General features: G+C 41.3%; 1 protein-coding gene across 1 annotated transcript in view; it reads right to left on the minus strand.

Moving 5' to 3' along the window:
• VAV3 (vav guanine nucleotide exchange factor 3) overlaps nucleotides 1-22,131 on the minus strand; it is a 310,644-nt gene that overhangs the window by 153,066 nt on the left and 135,447 nt on the right. Inside the window, exons 3-9 of the mRNA XM_039841025.1 lie at nucleotides 17,235-17,293; nucleotides 15,024-15,089; nucleotides 10,157-10,265; nucleotides 8,294-8,386; nucleotides 6,028-6,096; nucleotides 4,096-4,199; nucleotides 2,595-2,694 (exon numbers count right to left, since the gene is read on the minus strand). Coding sequence (XP_039696959.1) covers nucleotides 2,595-2,694; nucleotides 4,096-4,199; nucleotides 6,028-6,096; nucleotides 8,294-8,386; nucleotides 10,157-10,265; nucleotides 15,024-15,089; nucleotides 17,235-17,293 — 600 coding nt within the window. The remainder of the gene's footprint in view (nucleotides 1-2,594; nucleotides 2,695-4,095; nucleotides 4,200-6,027; nucleotides 6,097-8,293; nucleotides 8,387-10,156; nucleotides 10,266-15,023; nucleotides 15,090-17,234; nucleotides 17,294-22,131) is intronic.

Consider the following 22,131-nt stretch of genomic DNA (forward strand, 5'->3'; position numbering starts at 1 on the left):
GAATTTTCCAGCTCAGGGAAGGAGCTGTGTTCAAGGAAATGCTCCTTAGCTCGTGAGTTTGTTTCGGCTTTGTCCACACCTAGCTTTTCTGGCACACAGAAGGATATATCATCAGGAGCTATAAGGCAAACACCACCAGCTCTAAGAGCCACGATGACTTAATGAGTGCTTGACTACAGATCTGAAGCAGGAACTGGGGACACGTCCTGATATGTTAGCTCATGTCTCGTCAACTGCTGCATTTCACTGGAAGGATAACTATTTCAACCGATTTCTTGCTCTTACAGATTGTAGACAGTTCTGGATCGTGGGTCTCGCATAGGAGGTTAATAGTACTATAATAAATGGGTCTCATCTCCCAGCTGCATTTTAAGCTCCTTGGAATTGAGTCTATATCTTAAACTTCACATATGCCATCTTAACACAGTGCTAGGAACTGAAACGTCATATATTTAAAATTCACTTTGTTATGCTATGGAAGTCAGTATAAAACTGTTGAGGAACAAAATCAGTTCCTTTAAGTTCTAAGTTATAGACTCAGGAAGCAAAGAAATTGACATTGCTCATTGTGTCCTATAACTCCGGGCCTGAGACTCAGGTGTAAAATGCTTATCATCATTGAGAGTAAATAAAGGATAGAAATGGTTCTTCTAAAACATTCAGTCCTGAGCTTAGCCTAAACTCCAGTTATAACTGAGAAGAAAATACAATGGGATAGGAGTCAGCTTCCAGGGCAAGATAAAGAGACTCTAATACCTTTTATCACATGTTATCTTGGTTCCAAAGTTGAGAAGAAAAAGACTGAAGTCAACAAAAGCAAAACTAACCACAAAGAAGAAGACGTTAAGGCATAGGAGAGACACCAAGAATCAGGCAGCTTTCCCTTCACCATGCTAGGCTTTGCAGAAGACAGTTTCCAGCCAAGTATATTCGCTAAGGTGTCACAGTAAGGACCTGGTTAAATGCTTCCTAACCAGACCCACAGAGGAGGGCTCTTCCAGTGAGGACAGGACAGCAGCAGTACCTCGCCTGGGCCTTTCACGCACAGCCTGAGGTCCTCTCTCCCTCTACAAGCGATAGTAAATGCAGAAACCATGCACCAAGGGTCCCAAGGATCATCACTGGGCAGGACTTTGACAGTGACTCAGAGAAGGGACAGGAACTTTCAAACAATGCCAAAAACATAATGGAGGGTTGATTGACAACTTGCTGACTCCTGTTGAGCCAGAATTTTATATCTTCATTTAAAAAAAAAAAAACTGCTTTAATGGTAGCCCTATTAGGAACTAGTTATAAGTTTTATCTTATCATATTTTAATTTGAGCCAAGTTGGCTTATAGTTCTGCACTTACGAGGCTCTATTCTCCGGAGGGGCAGAAACCCTTTATGCTAACGAGATTGTCAGGATGTTATTCAGTGGTGACTCAAACCACCACCGGACATAAGGATCGTAAGAGCTAAGGAAAGAAGATCCATGATATAGAGTAGCCTGTTGATGGGCAAACTTTCTGACCAATAGCTCCCCTTTGTGGGAGTTAGAAGTTATGAAATCATACCAGACATGCCAAAATAATGATTCTGAAATCATCTGCCACTTTTTCCCCCGTTTATCACCTGACCTCACTGCTAAACTGAACAAAAAATTGCAAAAGCAACAGTACAGAGCCAACGAGGCCACACTCAGCCATTTAAGAGTCAACTTATATATCTCTACCTGAAATTTAACAAAATCTAAACATATGGATAATATATTTGAGATCTTAATTCATATAACATATAATCATTCTCTAAAAGTTCTTTGAAAGTGCACACTCTTCCTGTGGGGGAAAAAAAATGATGGGAAAAAAACACTTAACACAGCTTCCAGATTTCTTTTCCATTGATATCAGATACTCTGTCTACACAGGCTTACTCGCCATTTCTCAAACTTTCTTGACTCTTCTGGTCAAGACAACCCAATTCTTCCAGAATGCTCTCCAAGGAATCTCATCTGTCAAGATTCAACCCATTCTTCAGTGACCGAACTCACATGCTAACTCTTCAGAGAAGTCTTCCATATTCTACATATACTGAAGAGATCGTTCCATCTTACTTCTGGGGCCCTCTCAATTAGTGCTTGTCATATACTATTTAATCTTATCATACTTGTGTCTGTCTTGTCTTCTTTCTCATGGGCAATAGCAATGCCCTTTTTATACATATGCCTGTAAATGCCTTATATTTTTAATCAACATTCTAAATTTACATATACATTATCTCATGTGTCTTACTCATCCAGCACTTCTTACTACCTACGTGCCCTGAGCAAATTACTTATAATCTCTCTGCACCTCGCCATCCTCAGCCATAAAAAATTAACTGTATATATCTCAGAGTCATGAGGATCTAATAAGATCATGTGTGTAAAACACAGAGCCATAGTCTTAGATTTCACTACTATTATTACTACCATCATATCATTTATAGAGCTATATATTAATATATTTTATAAAATTGACATGAAATTATATTTAGAATATAAGAGAAAATTTATAGCTGCATCGATCACGAAATGGTTTCTTTTATTTCATAAAGAAGCAAAAGTAAATAGGCACCTCTAATTTCAGTTTGACATCTTCTTTTGTCTTAGAAATGTAGTCTAAACTGGAGATGGCCGACTCCACTCCACTGCAGTACTGCCCATAAATAACCAACCTGAAAGGGAAAAAGACGGGAGGAAATTGTAGGACAATAAGGACAAAATGTGGAAGAAGAAAGAGGCAGAATTTCCACCTATTTAAAATCATGGCTAGGAAGAATTAAAGCACATTTTACATGTCCTGCACCTCTCAGTACCCAGGTAGCCCTTGGCAAATTTATTCATAATGTCTCTGAACCTCAGCTTTTCTTTTTTTCTTTTTAACACACACCACACAGTCAGAGAATGACTAGCACTTATATTTATGGTATTAAAAAGGACTGATTCTTATTTCTAAATTTGAATGGATTAATTCCACATACATGTGTATGGCAGGCAGATTTTACAAACTAGCTTTATGACTGTGAATGTTGAGTACAAATATGTATCACAAAACAAAATTTTAAATGTCCAAGTTCTTATTATATAAATGTCTAACTGCTATGTTGTACCTGAAACTAATATATTGTATGTCAATTGCAATTGAAAATTAAATTTTTGTAAAAAGTTCTTTTAGAGGTCAACTTTTTACTGTTTACTCACTCAGAAGCCATTTTATTTTATACTACAATTTTATGGTAATCACTACTTACAATTCCATTCATCAATAAACCTTACTCCTTCCTACTTTCTCATTTGCAAAATGCATTATCAAAAAAGTGGGAACGAGAGACCTGACTGTGCTGGCTAGAAGTCATACCGCATAGAGTCTGAGCCTGCTTCAGGAAGGGCATCTCTGAATAACAGACATTTTGCGAAGAGGCTGGGTAACTTATTATTTTTTTTAATTCTCCATTAGAAAGAAACTACTAATCAGTTGATGTTGATCTAATTGTTGATGGGAAGCAATTCATTAGCCATTTCTTAGTCAGTGCCAAGAACCATAGTGCTTGATTTAAAAAGAGAGAACTGTATTTGAAGCAAAAGTCCTTGGAACTTTAATTCATGTGAGTTGTTCAGATTTTTTTTTTTTTAACTTAGAAAGGAAGATTGCCTTTAGCTGGGAATCAAATACTCCAAAATAAAGAATTATAAAATATTAGAGTTGGAAACAGCACTAGACTAGATGCCAGCTAATCTACTGTTAACATTTATAGACTAAGAAAAGGAGGCTCCAAGAGTTAAAATGAACTTGCCGAAATCTATCGAATTCAAGAGTGACAGGGTCTGTAAAAAGAATCTGCACTGATTTCCAATGCGAAAGTATTGTCCTTTCTTCTTTTTTTCTTTCTTTTTTTTTTTTCCTGATACACATATAGAGGTCAAACCACCACCCAGAGGTTAACTGTTCCACATTCTAATTACTCCCCAGGTAGTATCTTAATAAACAGTAGTAATATCTATTTATGAGCAATTTTAACACCAACTCTCACTATAATTACCAACTAATAGTGACACATTTAAAATTCAGAAGTTACCTTTCCTTGTAGTTAATGAAAATTTGATACAAGTTCTGGTCATTTTTATTTACAATGGAATCATGAATCTCTTGCATTAGGTTCCGATGAACTTTTACAAGTTCCTTAGAAAAGAAAACAATGTCAAAGAAAGTTGGGAATCGGAAGGAAAAAAAAATCACCCCAAACCCAGAATCCCTATTGTTGCTAATCTTGCCATTCGAAGGTATGCTGAATATCCTAAATATATAAGCCCTCTACAATCAGTAAAGAGAGGAGAAAAGGGAGCAGGAGAAAGGGGTGGGGGAGGAAGAGAGAGACCAGGAAGAGAGGGGAGGGGAGAGGAGGGAGAGAGACTGGCCATGCACGTGGGAAATGACCGTGTCAGACTTGATTCAAAACATCAGTGTCCTGTGAAAAAAGAAATTATTTAGCTAGTTATTCACTTAGTTATTAAGGGGTAATTTATTCCTTATATAAAAATATGTACAGCCCATTTTCATTTTGTAATCACTTTAAATTTTTAAATAAAACTACCCAAGTGCTTCATGTTTTATTGACAAGATGAGTAATGATTCATGTCCTTAGGATATAAAAATGCAGATCTGTATTTTGGTCAATTAGTAGTGTCCTCGTGCTAAGCTAACAATCAGACTCAATTACTTGAAACCAACTCATGGCATAAATAAGGGGCAAGTAAAGGGTACTAGGCAGTGTATGAGAGCATCTCAAAAGTCAGAATTTCACATTTTTCCTGATAAGCAAGTAATTTTCAGTCAGGCAGCAAATACATGTCACAGCCAGGAAATGAGGAAATTCTAATGGAGATGCCCCTCCTCCCGCTTCCTCTTCCCATGTACCCTGCAGCTCATGCTGACCCGACAGCATGCCCTTTCCTCAGTGGGGCAGAAATGAAACAGGAATCTGCGAGCCCTGTCATTCTGTTGGGGAGCATGGAAAAGCCGTAAGAGTGAGAACTGTTAATGGATCCTAAGTTATAGTGATGGGATTTAGGCGGTTCCAGATCCTTATCTTCCTAAAATGTGCGGTTTGGTTTATCCTAAACATTCATCCGACACTGTGACCTTTCTCTTCCTGTTACATTACAAATCAATGAGAATGTCTTCATTTGGCCAAAATCAAGGACCAGGACAACATGCCAGAGCTAATGACTGGTACACATCAACACTGAACATGCAGAATCAAATGCAAGGGACCGATCAGGTGATACAAACAAACCCGTACACAAAAGCTATATACTACAACCAAAGCCAGTCCTAGAGTTCTGAGAGCTTGAGTCTAGCCTAACATATCTCGCTGGGCACAGCATGATTGATTGGCCTTCTGAGTACTTACTTTGGATTCAACATAATTGAAGGCATTCTGAAAAAAAAATGCTATAAAACTAAAAAAAAAAAATAAGCTCCTCACGTATTAACCATTAAAATAGACTGTTCAATCATAAGGAAGGAGTGTATCTCAGAAACAGAAACCAAGGTCGCCACAACTACAAGCAGAACAGGGTGACACCAAGAAAGTGGAGGAATGGCAGGAAGTGGAGGAGACCGATGGAGTCAGGGCAGTGTCCACGCGATGGAGTGGCGGGGCTGGAGGATGACAGAGCAGGGTGTGGGCAGCAGGGGACTCCCACAAGACAAAGAGACAGGAGGACCGGGGGTCGTTTAACCGGGATTACCTCATCATGACAAGCAATTAAGGAGAATCCATGATTCCCACCCACGTGTGTTCTGTATGCGCTTTGACTGACTTTTGGTTAAAGAGATTACACATCAGCTATTTCTAGGAAATATGGTTATAAGAACTCAGGAGGCAAAAAATAGGGTCAAAATTCTTAAAGAACACAGAAGAATATTAAAATAGGGACTGGTACCCAGTAAGAAAACAACAATTTTATAGAGGTACGCCAGTTTTAGCTAGCATATTTTTACTTACGGGAATGTTGATGAATACTGAATCAAATTCCGCTGCTGTCAGAAACCTTTTTAGTGGTGCCATGAAATACTACCAGAAGAGAAGACAGAAGTAATAATTAAGCGTGACTTATTCTAATTTATATAACAGATTTTTATCAACAATAAGTATTTATTGAAAGTCAACGGTTTGTCAATACCAAAAAAGAGGCAAAAACTATTTTCTCTATCTTAAAGATTTTACACTTGAACAGAGATAGAAAGACATAAACACAAGTGAATATATTTAAAGAATAAAATAAAAGGCTTGGGCAATCAGTGCTTCGGAACGTAAGAGGAAAAGACAACGCCATCGGCTGAATTGGCAGAAAACGGCAGCAACTTGGAGATTTCTTTGAGGACTGATAGGAAATGTCCCTCGAATGCTTTGTGGAGATTCTAGATCCCTGAGATCAATAATCTGCTGATGCAATTATTCCCCTCCTGCCCTGGGAATTTTAATTCCTGGTCTACCATATCTCTTTCCATTATTACTCCCATCTTCTTTCTTAGCGATCTCAGTATTGGGACAGATGATCCTTTCGACGGCCTGGCCTTCCAGGTCCTTGAGCTCTGAGAGTCTTGTGCCCCAGCCAAGCTCAGCTCCCTGCTCTTGTGCTCGTCTCCCAAGACCTAGTTCATTATCAACAACTGCAAATGCTCCGTAGCGTTAATTTCAAGCAAATCAGCTCTCTGACCACTACTTCCCACCTTTGGGGCTCATTCCCTCAGGGGATTCTTCAGCGCCACTGGGTCCACCAATCCACTGACCAACTCACATCTCTCACATCCCCACCTCCCTCCTGACCCGGTTTACATTCCACAAACCATCATCAGAATCACGTCCCTGCATATACCTGTACCCTCTCTTCTTCCACCGTACTTTTCTGGAAAAAGAAATGCCCTGGTAAATCTAGCTTGCCACATATTTAGTGCCTGTGCCTAAAAAGTTAAATATGAACTATGTTCATAGTCTAATGCTAAACACAGTCACAAAACTGAACCGGTCTATAACGCTACGTAATCCTACTACATCTTCCTAGCCAAGTTGCTCCCATTCTCCTTAGCAACTCTTCCGTACCCTCATCTCTTTTGCTAAACTTCCAAAACTTTCCCCTGCCTCTCATTTTCCTAAATGTGGAAGTGCCGGACCTGACCTCAAACATCTTCTCGATTAACATTCATTCCTTAGGTGATCTCGCCTAGGTCCCTGACCGCGGGACTCGTATCTCTAACTTCCTCCTCGACACGTGTCCCTCGAAGCTAACAGATACTGCAAATTTAGTACGTTCCAACAGACCTGTGATTCCCAAACCTGCCCTTCCCCAGCTCAGTCTCCGTCTTCGCCATTCCCACAACTGCTCATGCTAAAAACCCAGCATTCTTACTTGCTCTCTCTCCTACCTAATTCATCACCAGAACCAGTTAGCTGTACTTTCAAATTGACTCAGAATCTGGCCGCTCCTTACCAATTCCACCAATACCACCATTTCCTATCGACTCGATTACTGCAATAGCCTTCTAGCTTCTCTCCCAGTTTCTTTCCCTTACCTGACAAAGGCTTAGAAAGAGCTGTTAAAAATTTACATTAGATCCCACCACTTCTGCTGCTCAAAGCACCCTTGCTTGGAGCTAGATGTGCCTCCCTGCTCCGCACGGCCGGCTGGCTCACCTGCTCTCTGACCCCACTGCTCCCTACACTCATTCTGCTTCGGCCGCCTGGGCTGCTGCTGTTCCCTGAAGCACACTGAACATAGTCCCATCTCAGGGCCTTTCTCCCAGGAGTTGTCATCCCTGAGGTATTTGCATGGCTTGCTCCCTCAATTCACTCAGCTGTCCGCTTTAAATATGATCTTATCATAGAAACCTTCCATCACCACTCCACATAAAATAAACCCAGCCCGCCCCCATCACTCTCTGCCCCTTTCTTCTGCCTTATGTTTCTTCAGAGAATTATCACCATCTGGCATACTTATTTACTTAAATTACAACCCCTCCTACGACAGAGAAAGTGTCATGAGAACCAGGTTTTATTGTGTTCACTGCTATCGTCTCAGTCCCAAGAACAGGGCCAGTCGGGCACTAAGATATCAATAAACAGTTGTGGAATCATGAAATCCGCTTTGAGATCTTTAAATCCAAAGTTCTACCGAAAATTAGAATACACACACATAGGAGAAACACTGAGGCTAATACATTAACTACATAAGGCAATGTTGGGACATCAAGGGTGATACACGATGACTTACTTTTTCTATTGACTCCAGGGTTTCTGTATATTTTTCTTCCGTTTGCTTAATTTCTGCTAGGCAGCAACTTCGTATGTCATTTTCCAGACATTTCTGAAATTAGAATTATCAAATTAAAATTATGTAATCAAATTTACGTATTAATCTCTCTGGTAGAAGGTGCGAAGAGATCAAAATCATTGCTGGTTTTCTTAAGCTTTCTATCCTAATAAAACACACAACTGAAATATACATCTAACTGCATTTGTGAAGTACCTTGGCTTTTTTTTTAACTTTGAACGACGTAAATGAAAAAGTTTTAGATAATTAAAAATACACTTGTGAATACAGACACTCTCTTTAAACTGAAACATCTCTTTTACTATGAAAATTATCGAATCGGGAACATCACAAATGGTGTGATAAAGTTTTCTTAACGTACAGTGCACTTTACAAGTGCTATAGACATAATCGCAAAAATAATATAATAATATTCGGTAAGTAAAAATCTGAAAATATTTTTTAAGAGTTAACATCTTGGTGTTTGGCCATTTCACTAAGTGTTTAAGACTGGAAGTAGCGGAGCATAGCATGAAGATCAAAGTTTTGGAGATCAGATAGAATTGGGTTCAAGAACCAGTGTTGCTGTTATTCGCTTATTATTGTGAACAAGTTACACGAATTCTCTCCGTCTGAATTTTCTCACCTATAAAATTGAATTACAATAGCAACACCAAGGAGCTGGAAATGAGACAGCCCATGTAAAGCACTTAACACCTTGAGGAGTTCACAAGAAGGGCCCAACGCATTTAAATTACTGTTCTGTTAACCCTGACCCAGGTAAACAACAAGCACTGTCAGCCGAGTGAAGCCTGCCCTTGGGAGAGACACTGAAGAACTTGCTGGTACCCAAAGCAGCTGATGAAAAATTACAGGGAGTACAAATGAAAGTCTGTTACCTAAAAACACTCCTAAGATGCTGCCACAAGTGTCCTGTCAGCTCATGCAGTGGGGTAAAGGACACGTTAATTACATTTACCAAACACAGGCCAAGTGACTCGTTTCCAGCCTATCGAAGCTGTTGCCCCCTGTCTGGGACCCCGGACAACCCGCCACCTTTTTATTAAAGGTGGGGGCAAAAAGAAAGCTGAGCAAAAGCATCAAAGCACCGAAGAACCCTAAACCGCCACCCAGCTGATGAAAGGCTTTTATATTTAAAAAAAAAAAAATGCATTAATCGAGCCTAAGCAACTGACTCTTTTTTGTTTCAAATTATGAGTTAGAAAATTATTCAAAGTACACACTTATTTCTGAGTATTTTACACATTTTAATGGCAGATAAAGCTGTGGGGGTCCATACCGATGATGACAATATCTAAAACTAAGTTTATAAAATAGTAAAAATGCTAGGAGACTGATAATAAAACAGAAGAGAAAAATACTTCGTGTCAACTCCAACAAATGTGAAGAAATATTCTTTAACATATATTTTCTGCTGCATCAAATTTTAAGATTTACCTGCTTTGTAAGAGATTTCCTGTCGTAACAATACAATTTCATGACTCCCTGAAATTATGTTCTTTTGCTCCTCTGCCATTATTTAGCTGAGTGACATGTCATTTGTCCCTCAGACTTGGTTTCTTTACTAGTAAAATGAAAGGATCAGACCAGAGATTCCTCATGGTTGTTTTGAATTGTAAAACGCCACGTTTTTATGTCTCCGAATGCAAAAACGCGTCATGGTTATATAGTTATAATCGCATAACAAGCAAAATAAAAAAGAAAACAAAAACTATTCCAGCAGAATGAGTTTTTCAAATAATCACTTTCCTAATCAAATACTCAGAGCGACTTTAAAAAGCAAAAGGCAAGTGAAAGTCCTACAGGCTGATGGGCTTCCTCGGCTTTCATTAAGTCCTCGTAGACTTCTCCGCCTTCATCTTCCCCGTACACACAGTCATACAGACCTTCTTCATCCTCCACGTGGGTCTCACTGAAACAGACAGACAACGGACAGATCACGGTCTATTAGGCAGTAAATGCAACAGTCAGAAATAGCTTACCGGACTTTAGGAGAAAATCCAGAGAGGAAATAAAACGGAATCAGTGGAAAAAGTCACAGGCTTACATTACAGCTCTGTCCCTCCCAACAGGAACAATGACAAACCGCGGCAAGGACAGAATCCAAGAGGGACGGCACTGCCACTAACAGTCACTGGTCCTTCACTGTGCACAAGCGCACAGAACAGATGATCCCTCTGCATCTACTTTCTCACTTAGTTCATCCCGGCCCGGCACTGACTCAGCTTTCAGGGAAGCGTTATTCTTTGATCCGTCATATAGGTAAGAACTTTGAGAAGACGAAAACTTATTTGTCTTGCGCAAGATACCACCACTAGTCAGAGGCAGGGCCAGGATTTAAAGCTGAAACGGTCTTATACTCTGAGTGTTCTCATGCTGCCTCCCACTTTTCCCACGGCGAGACCTCAGTCTCATCAACTGTATTAAAGGGTAAAATATGGAGAAGACGGGGGACTTTGGGAGGATCTGATATGTTATCAATAGTCTTTTTAAAGCATCAGTTTCTGCAGGATCATTATTGCCCATATTTCATGTAATGGTTTTCAAACCACGTTTCTTCAAAGCCACTGAGAAGGTACCCATAGATCTCCCCCTTCGCCCAGATTCTGCTCTTATCTGTCTTATTTCTATTTTGTTTAAAAAAAAAAAAAATGGTCCTGAGGCCACAAGGCATTTTTTAAAGCCATTTGAAATCTTCTGGTCTCCTGGCAGTTGAAAACAATTTGTTTTTGAAGATATCTCAGTCACTGATTGAGATATCTTTCCCAAATCCTTCATGAGATTGCAAACCCATCAGAAGCAGGAACAGCTGGTGCCACCCATCCCATGACGGCACACCTTAATCTTTTACTTTCAGTTCAAGACTTCCATAAAGAATTGAGATTAATAAATTTAGATGTGTTAGAAAGAAGCATTAACATCTCTCTGAAGAAATGCAACCCCTTCGGCTTTTTAGCATTTCTCTTGGGCCTGTGCCAATAGGATATTATAAGTTGATATATGCAAAAATAAAAATACTTGCAAAAGTCATTCTGCAACGCGGGGCTTTTTTCAAAGTAGGTGTAATCAGAAAGTTGTCCGTGTTTGTCATGAAGGATTATCTGGAGGCCTTTGACAGAAATGAAGCATTGAATGCTCAAGAGAAAGAAAGGTGTCTTAAGGGAGAGCGATTTGGTGGTAACAGAAGTTTCAGAGACCTCTGCCCTGAGACTCTGCATTCCAGGGTTACCTGCCCACCCATCTACCCGCTCGACAGACATTGCTGAGAACCTGAGCGCCGACCGCAGCGCTAAGAACACACAATCAAGGCGCTCCAAAGACTCTCCCACAGTCCAGTGTGCAGAACAAGAACACGAAATTCTGTAAGTGCAACAAAAGAGACAAGCGTAGCACACAGGGATGGAGAGAAGGGCAAGAATAGCCCTGACTAAGGAAGGCAGGGAAGGCGTCACAGGAGATACTACATCCGAACAGGATCTTCTACGTATTTGTTAATCTGTTCAATAGATATGTGCTGAATAAACATTACGTTCCAGGAGAGACAGCTGCAGACAAGGCGGACACAGCTTCCGCCCTCGGGTGACACAGCAAATGAGGAGCGAAGAGCCTGGGACCATGGAGTGGCCTCCCATTCGGCGTGAGCCTGTGAGTGAGGTGGGCCCCAGAGGGAAGAGCTGGAAGCAAACTGAGAAGGGCTGTGCCCTGGAGGCTCACCTTTACCTCGGGCATCGCCAGGCGGTTTTACGTGGCGTGGTCTGGATGGGGCAAGAAGACAGGCAGGGAGGGCAGAAATGAAACACTGTGGGTGAAAGATCCTGAGCCATAACCAGATGAGGCGAGAAACAGAGAGACGCGGGAGGCTGTCACTGAGTCAGCCAAACGTGGCGACCTGCCGGAATGACGGGGAGAGAAGCAAGGCTGCCCCTCAGCTCTCTGCTTGAGGAAAGCGGGCAGACGAGCCATATCGGCAGTTCCACAATTTCCACACGGAGGGGCTCAGCCAGGCCATCTAGCCGAGAACAGTGGGGCAGTTAATCTGGTTTGAGCACTTTCTATAACTCATCAAGGCACAGGAAGGTCTGAAGGGCTCATGAGGGAGAGAGAGAAGAAAGGAAGGAACAGGCTCCACGTCAAAGGAGCCCCTGTTAGGAGGCAGGTGGGTGGTGAGAGCCACTTCTCCGGTACTCCGAACCCCAGCTCTCCTGCCTCTAAACCTTTAACCCCACTCCCACCCCCCAAAAAAACCGTCAACTTGCTGAAGTTTTTTATTTCCCATGAAGATACAGAAACGTTATCTATAAATTCACACAGATTTTGCTCTAGGATTGTAGCCGTGACACACATGGGCATAGGCGCATATGGGGTAAAACAGTCTAAGGTGTGTTACTCCACCCCGTACTCAAGCTGCTTTCCTTGCTAACAGTTTGGTCAATAATTTCTGATTTGCATAAAATGAAGCAAATGGGGCAGGGGGAAGGGGCTGTGATTCTTCAAATGCTCAATAAATAAGCAATTTGCAATCTGTCCAGGCCACCTGCAAGGGCACGTCTGATACCCCGATCATCAAAGCAGAAGTGAGGGCAGCACAGCCATCCCCATCCCCCAGGCTCTGCAGCCCGTCCTGCCTCAGCTCCTCTCCATGTCAGGAGCCAGTGATTCCATCCGCAGCGGGGAGCAGACCTGTCTGCTCCAGGGGCTTCCCTTGGGGTGATTCATTCCCAAAAGTTAAAGTTAAGTAGATGAGCCCGTAACAAAGCTAAGACTAAAAAACGAAGCTGCCACAGCAAACTCAAAAGCAAACATTTGCGGGACTGACACCACGCTTGGACCTTGGACCACCATGTGGAGAGCTAAGCGGACTGTGCCTCACAGAGCATGAGCTGGCATCTCAAGGCAGCCTCTTCAGGAGCCTCATTTTCTCCATGCTCAGCTAGAAATGCACCCCCACCAGGCCTATCCTGACTGCAACAGAACAGGACCATCGAAATTAGTGGTGGGAATAAGCGACAGCTGGCGGGTTTAAGAAGGAATTTCATCATAATATTCTAGAACTAATTAATACATTCCTCCTAATGCTTTGAAGAATTTGATTACATTAACCAGTAATCTTACAGTCACTTTAGGAAGACTGTAGCCAATTCGGTGAGACGATTGGCAGCTATCTTGCTTAAGATTAGTGAGTTCTTGGAGATTTTGACAAGAAATAAGAAGCTATTCTCAATACGCATTTAAAATATAAGACTTCAAGGGCCATCCACATACCACCCACTGCGGGAAGAGCTGCTGGCCGTCCCTGTGGCTCCTGTCAGCGCTCTCCTCCCGGGCCCTTCCTCTGCCGGTCCTCAGAGGGGCAGGGCAGGGCGCTTCTGGGAGTCGATGCACAGTTACGAAGAGCCTCCGCTCCAAAGAAAAACTGTCCAGGTTCAAGTCCAAAGACTGCCACTTACTAGCAATACGACCTTCAGCAAGTGCCTTTTCTAGATTTGGGTTTCTCCTTTGCAAATCATGATGATAACAGCAACAACCTCATCACATGATATTACATGAGATCATGCAAGTAACATGGTTAGCAAGAAACGGGACTCGATAAGCTCTTACGAACTGTCTAGATAGCTCTCGCCTGAAGCATAATGCCTGGCACACAGTAGATGCTTAATGCAGCTTCGGCTTATTCATTCAGAAAATATATATATACATATATATATTTCCTGAGGACTGACTAGACACTAGACACTAAAGTTCGATGAAGATAACAGCCAAGAACAAGGTAAAGTCCCTGCTTCACCAAGCTGGCCTTTTAATGAGGAGGGACAATAAATGAAGCAAACAGAGATTGTCTCAGGCAGTCGTGAGGGCCATGAACACACATGGCGAGGTGAGGGGTGGTGGCAATTTTAGATAAGGTCGTCGAGCAGGCTCCTCAGCAGAGGGACATCTAAGCAAAGACTTGAATGGCGAGGGGTCAGTCATATGGGCAGAAGGAACAGTGGGAGCAAAGGTCTCAAAGCATGCTGGTATGTTACAATGGATAAATGGATGGATTTCAGTCTCTCCTGGAGAGTAACCTATTCGTTATTACAATTCTTCGCAAACATGCCTGACCTTTGTCATCAGTTCCTTGAGAAGTAAGGATCAGGTTTTATATTTATCTGTAATCTGCACAAGTCAATCAGCAGAAGATAATCAGCTGCAAGGATCTTTTGCGTCTCCTGACTATCAAATAATAAAGCCTAAAAGGATTCTCTGTTAGAATAAACACCATCCAATGAAACATCCCTGAATAAGGCCAGCCCACACCAACCTCACCCTTCCTTAAGCTTACAGAGCAAATACTACCCACCCTACAACTTCAGTGCTAGAGTCCACTTCTCTTTAATTGTTCCTTAATTGGCTCACTCGGGTTTTATCTACTGCCTCCATCACGCCTTCAAGGAACCTCCAGAGTTTACCTCATGGCAGTATGTGTTGTTACTTGCACAATGCGGGACACACAACAGAAGCCAAAAGCCAGTTGAAGGACATTTTCCTGTGAAGCTTTCCATTACGAGGTTGAGGTTAACTCTTACACGTCTTAATCATTAAGCCACTGTTCCCCTGTTAGAGAGCTATCTTAACATCCACAGTTAAAACCCACAGAGGATGTAAGTTTTGCTGGAAATGCTCGACATACTCTATCAAATCCGGAAGGCCTTTGTAGATGTCTTCGTCGTTCACGCTTTCTTCTGTTGGGAAAGGCCTAGGAGGGAGGAGGGAAAAAAAGGATGAATAAGAAACATTCAGTCTGGGCGCTCACCTGGCATTAAATGCATAAGCTCCTCTGCTGTCAGTGGGGTTGGATCAGTCTCTGTCTATCTGATACGGTGTCTGGGGTCCCCCAGGGAGGCGACGGCACCTGCTCCCAAACCGTCAGCAGCAGCTCTGCTGGTCGCCACAGTCTGTGAGCAGCTGCGGACGTGCTCGGCTCCCATCAGCCACACTCCTGCAGGCTCGCCTCGGTCGGACCCACCGCAGCTCCCCCCAGAGAACGAGCCGCCCTTGCCTTCAGTGCCAGCTCTTTGCACTTGCGGATTCTAATCTAACTGACAGGTAATTGGGCAACAATCATTCCTGCGTGACTCAAGTTCCACTAGTAGAGATGAAAACTATCAGAAGAGAAGAATGCCATTGCCCTTTATATATGATTACTGACTCTGATATACTCTTCTACTCAGACTTTAAGGCATTTAGGTTATATTTTTATCTTCATTAATGGGACAAATGAGTTAACCAGACCCTCAGGGAGAGTGGGGTGTTTTCTCTGTCCCTTGTTCAAAGAAAATCCCTTTAAATTATCCCCCACTCCCAGCCATTGGCTGCCTTGTTTGCCTCTTGCTACTATGAAAATTTTTTATAACACCAACACAATGCTCTAAATTTATGTCTAAAAAAATCACACTAATTAGACTTCAGTGCCAAAAGTTTTACTCTTTCTTTACATGCAGCCAACACGTCATTATATACTTCATAAAAACAAGAGGATCCATCAAAATAACAAATAAGTACTAAATAATTTTATTATATTGAAAAGCAGATTTTCACCTTGGTTTATGGATCAATTTAATACTTAAGACATTGGAAGAACTTACATTTTTCAAATAAATTTAAATGTATGAGAAATGCCCAAGTTTTAAAATCTTTTTTAAAAGAAATTTATGCTCATATACCAATATAAGTCCACTGTAGGGGAAAAAAAATGAAAATATAGATAGGAATAATTAAAAAGAAAAAAATTTTTTCTGATATGTATCCTTCCAGAATCAAAAATATATAAATACACAAATACGGCATCGTGCTATTTTTAAATCTGCTGCTTACCTATAATGACAAAATATATACTGACATAGAAAATCATATTAAAGACCAAATTACAAGGCCCTAAACGTTTATCCAGCCTACAGACTACTTCTGTAGAAAGCTGCCAAATTTGCGGCCCATTTCCAGGAAAGGGTGCAAAGGACATCCTCCACAGGGTCTCTGTGCTTTGTGCCCAGGGGCCAGGCTGCCCAGCACCGCCGACCAGTCCCATACGATGTGCCTGGGTCCTCTTCCTTGGAATCTGAATGTGAGCTGTGCACAGGACAATGGAAGCAACAGAGGAAGAGACACGGGGCAGAGCCGGCCCCGTGTTGGCTGCAGACTGAAGTACAGAGCCCTGAGGAAATGAGGTAAAAAGCGACACCCGTGCAATTTCCATGCAAGCTAGCCGTGTGGCTACTGAAGCTGGTCATCTTCGCTTCTAGTGTCACAATAATGCCACTGTCTCTCTGATCTAAATTAAGGATGCAGTATTTTAAAAAGAGAAAGACCAACAACGACATACACCTCTGCATGTCCACGCTACTGACTGCATAATACTCCACTGCCTGGAGGCTGCATAATTTATTTAACCAATTCACTTCAAGTTTTCCATTTAGTACCAAACCCTCAATACACACCCCTGTACAGATATCATTTTATATTCGTCTGATTATTCTGTAAACTCCTAAAAGGTGTGCTATTGTTATGGTCTAAAGGAAATAAATCTACCACAGTATCTTTTAAAGTATTTTATTGACTTAAGCATTTGTGTTTTGTCTTCATGAATCGCATGTATAGAAATTTAGGAGTTAAGAAAAAAAAAAGAACCACGTCAGTGACAGTCACCAATAAACTGAGAACAATCATTAGCCAAAGTGTCTTATTCAACTTGATGCTCGATAAGTGACAAATGTGTATTGGGCACTCATATACCAGGCAGTCTGCATAAATGAGACGCGTCCTTATATGCAAAGTGCTTTGCAAACACTGACCAGTCCATAAGTAAGCATTACCCTGAATACGAACCACAGAGAAACAAGCTCACCTGATTCCTGTGGCCAAGGCTATCGGCGTGCGAGAAAGTCGCGACAATGTTTCTATAACCTGAGAAAAGAGAGCGATGTTAATTGGACATGTACTTCATAAAAGAGAAGATTTTTTTTTCCAAAATAGGAGTTTTATAATCTAATATCAACAATGACAACAGAAATGTAAATATGAAAATGCCAAAAAGATGAAGAATGGGAAGAGCTGTGACTGAAAAGTATAAACTCCTGGGTTATAATTTTGTCCTTCTTTGGCGTTATGACTCCAAGATTCCTAACCCACCTGGTTTGGAGTTTCCAGGAAAACGTAATCCTGAAGGCCTTGCATCTCTGCATCTACACAATCTGAAAGATCCAAGCGACACTGTCTAAAACAGCAGCCACTAGCCACGTGAGGCTATTTAAATAAATGTAAGGTGATTAAAATTTAAAAAACAAAACATTAAGTTCCTTAGTTGTACTGGCCACATGTCAAGTACTCAATAGCCATATGTGGCTGGCGGGTTCTGTACTAGTTTATGCAGACATCAGACATTTCTGTCATCACGGAAAGTCCTACTGGGCGGCACTGCTGTAGAGCGAAGTGGTTTAATGAGTAAAATCTTAACCCGTACCACATGGGTTCAAATCCTGGCTTTACCATTTACTAGCCACATAACCTTGGGCAAATTGCTTAACTTCTCTGGGCTTCGGCTTTTTCATCTGGATACTACCTACCTATGATAATAAATTATTAATAATTATCAGGTTATTATAAGGACTGAGAGAGTAATACATGTAAAGTATTTAAATGGTCGCTATTCTTTATAAATGTAAACTTAAAGAAAATGTATTTATTCTGAGTGTTTTTAGAAAAAAAAAATTTCCTAAATTACCGCTGATGATCTGTCTCTGTTTCAGAGAGATCTTATGAGCATCTTCAGACCTAAACCTAAGCGTGCCCCGCCATAGCTGTGCCATTAGTTAGTACCTCGCAGTTTCTACCCTCTCTTCCCGCTTTCAAACCTAAGATCGTCTCTTTGAAAGTCTGACAGACGAGATCAAGGGGCTAAAACATCTTTTTCTCATGAAACCTGTTTCTATGCTAAGAGAGATCATTTGTCTTCTCAAAACTAAAAATTGAGAGGTTCTACTACAAGACCTATTCGGAATGAGAAGAAAAAAAAGAGAGAGAAAAGGCAAAACTCTCTCTCTGGGTTGAAGAAGAGTCTTCTAATGCCTCAGTTCACTGACAGACACAAAGTGAGGCCCCAGCGCTCCGCAGACGTCTCACAAGGGGTGGGCGACACACGTCTTCGTCTCTCACCTGCTGCAGGGGGCTCTATCGTGCGGGGAGAAACTCAGAGCTCCAGAGTAAGAAGCCCTGGAAGAGTTCTGGCTCACCGGTTTTCAGCTAAGCTCACCTTTATCAGCCTCTAGAAAATGTGGACAACAACAGCTAACTGCTTCCCGGAGTTACTAAAAAAAAAAACTAAGGGAAATGATGTCCATCAAATGCTGAACTCGATAAATGTGAACGTAAAATAATTATTACACACAAAGTTTAATTTAAAAACTTTACGCAATTTCTTCCTGATTTAACCTCGTTGAACACTGAATGTGAAAGCAAGATACGACCACCCAGATAAAACTCGATATTGATTAATTTCCCATAACGAAGATAAAGCACCTTGGGGAATCTGTAAATTCAGAAGATTACAAATGAACAAACAGTAAATGTATCAAAATAAACGGATTTAAGATAAAACTTTCATTTGCTAAAATTCCAAAATTGTACATTATTGAGTGAAAAGTCTAGCTTTTGGAAGGTTCTGGAATAATGTCATCTCATAAATTAACTACATGGTTAAATTTTAGCATGAGCCTCATGCTGACGTGGCGCGGTTGTAAAGCTGGGGATGAAATCTGCCTCTGACCCTGTTTGACGCTGTAGCTCAGCCGTGTCAGTACTCAATAACAAGGAAAATAGCATCACTAGGTATTTAACTATTGCTATCATGTATTGTAACAGAAATATATTTTATCCTTTGAGCAGATTTTCTATAATATTTATCATGCATCTGCAAGATAAGAATGCATTCCCTGTTCTTTTTACTACAGATAACCAGAACTAATCATAACCTTCCCACCCCACCGTAGTTTGATTGTTTTTCATAAAATTGTCCAGCAGAGGGAGCCAGAAGACAGTACTATATTACTTTTCCCCTGCACTGAATGAGTTTATAAAGCACAAATGTTTCTGAAAATCAGCAAGCTGAAACCACTCCTATTTACTTAAAAGGATTATTTATTACTGTTTAGTAATAGAAAAATAACAGATACAAAATCAGTGGATGAGAAGGATGGAAAGATAACGTGTAGCATGTCTCAGCAAATATGGGGACGATCACTGTTTTGTGTCTTTTATTGCACATCGAGTCCCTCCATTAGCTCTAAGTTTAGCCAAAGCAAATAAACACTGTTTAGTCAATGTCATGTTTTTAACACAGTGTGTATTCCATAAAGGTGGAGTATATCTGGATTTGGAACAGACAAGTATACAAATCAATGCCAGATCCTCAGGTTCTCTGTGTGGAGACTGATCTGCCATTAGAAACATCCATTCAAGAATATTTACAAAAGAAAATGTCCCCAAACACAGTAAGAAACTATTCTCCCTAAAATGAATTAATTTTTAAATGGTCACCTTGAAATTATATGAAATTATGGACATTAACTCCTAGAAAGGGGTGGGGGGGGATAACTAGTCAGAATATTTGCAAGTTAATAGGCCAACAACCAACTACTAAACTCATCATATGCATTTTCTTTCTTTATGTACATCCATCCCTTGTTTGATAAGAACAGTGGCATTCGTAAAGAAATGAAAACAACTCTGGATAACAAAAATAAGAGTTACTGTGGAAGGAAAGAGGGAGACTGAGAGGGGCTTCTGTGTGCCCGCTTTAGAAAGGTAGATTCGATCCCAGAGTCTACGAAGGGTCACTGAAAAAGGTCAAGAAAGATAGCAAGGTCCAAACTGCATTTTCAGAAGATCACTCAGCAAAATGAAGGACAGACCGGGGTAGGAGGACATGGGTAACAGACAAAGGACCAGAGGTCTCACCAGGGGGTGTTCTCAATTGTCCAGGTGAGAAATATGATGTCTGACCTGAGACAGCAGCAGTAGAGATGGAGAAGAGGCCGATGTGTGAGAAATAGGTAGGAATGCTTGCTGACGCCCCGTGGAGGCCAAGGGAAGGAGAACTCGGGACAATCTGGGTAAGATGCTAGAGCACGGAGGCGGCTGGCTCCGATGCCGCCCACGCGGAAAGGCTCTGGGATGCTCCCGAGCAGGGCACTCTCGTCCTCTGTGTCCCTCCACACCGCTGACCACCATGTCCTGAGCTCACCAGGCCGTCCCTCTTCCAGAGCCATCTCTGACCACCGCCCACCCCCAATCTGGGTCCTTTGTGTCCCCATAGGACTGGACATAACACTGGCCCAGCACCTGTAAATTATTTAGAACTTTATGTGCTGTTTAAAATATTTTTTCAAATTGAAATAATACAGTGATATATAAAGTCGTACACACACACACCCCTTTCACCTTCTGCCTAAAGCCGACCACAGCTAAGAATCTGGTGTAACTCTTGCAGAATGTTATTTTCCTTTTCTTTAAAATTATTGTTTTAGGTGATGTGTTCTTATTATAAATATTTTTTTACGACATGCTTTTGTCATTTAACAATATATCACAGACAATTGTGTCAACACACACAGGTCTACTCTATTCGTTTTAACACTTTCTAGTGCTCCAGGGCATGTACCTAACATAAAGATTCGACCACCTCCCTACCGGTGAGTTTTTGCAACATTTCGCTCCTGGAACGATGCCGCAGTTACCATCCTTGACTGATATCTTTGCAATTGTGCGCAGATATTTCTACAGGAAAGAGTCTTAGATGGGACGACTACATCCAAAGGTAAGATCACCGCTCTTAAAAACTCTTGCACAGTGACAGCTCTCCTGGCCGGAAACCCGCTCCTCCCGTGGGGCAGACTGTCTCATCTCTTCATCCCCCCAGATTCCGCAGGGCTGCAGCCTTCCTTAGCAAGCCCGCCTCCTTCCAAAATGTACTTTTGATAAATCTTACTTTTTCTAAAAGAATAAGTAAAATAATAAAACGTGCACAAATTTATACACCCCTGAAGAGTGCATAAGAACAGGGCACTACAATGACCTGAGTCTCCATCTTTCTCATCCAACAATGAGAAACACATTAAGGGCAGGAAAACCGAATCGTTTCTTCACTGTTCTAGTCCCATTGCCCAGCTCACAGCCAGGCTCATAACGACTTAACACAAAAAGTATTTGTTGCTCAAACAAATGAATGACTAATACTTATCTTGTAAAGTTGCTGTAAGGATTAGGAATAATATGTGTAAAGATATATAAAGAGCTCAGCCTGGCACAAATGAGAAATGATGCATAATTGAAGAAAGGACCCATTATAAAAATTAAATATTGAGTATAAGAAGGAGCTCCTATCTATCTCCTCAAGTCTAAAGATAACATACATCGTGGCAAGGCGCCCTCATCCAATATTTTTACCCTAATGATGATTTTTATTTAGTTTGAGTTGTTTTCACCATCCCCTTAGTTTAAAAACCATGAAATAAGCTTTCAAAAACGGAAAGGCAACAGTGTATACAAATAAAGCTACTCATTTTAACAGTTCTCTCCATGAGACCTCCTGGCAAATTCTCCCTCTCTGCTTATCTAACACGTTCGTGCTGTTGATGTGATGTGTAATTAAAACAAGGCGTCCATGCAGAAGCAGTACGTTACGGCCACTTCTAGGTTCGCCAGTGAAAGAAGCCACGGCCAGAGAGAATAACAGGAAGAAACCATGG

Source organism: Pteropus medius, unplaced genomic scaffold (assembly GCF_902729225.1).
Source record: "Pteropus medius unplaced genomic scaffold, Ma_sr-lr_union100, whole genome shotgun sequence".
Lineage (NCBI taxonomy): Eukaryota > Metazoa > Chordata > Mammalia > Chiroptera > Pteropodidae > Pteropus > Pteropus medius.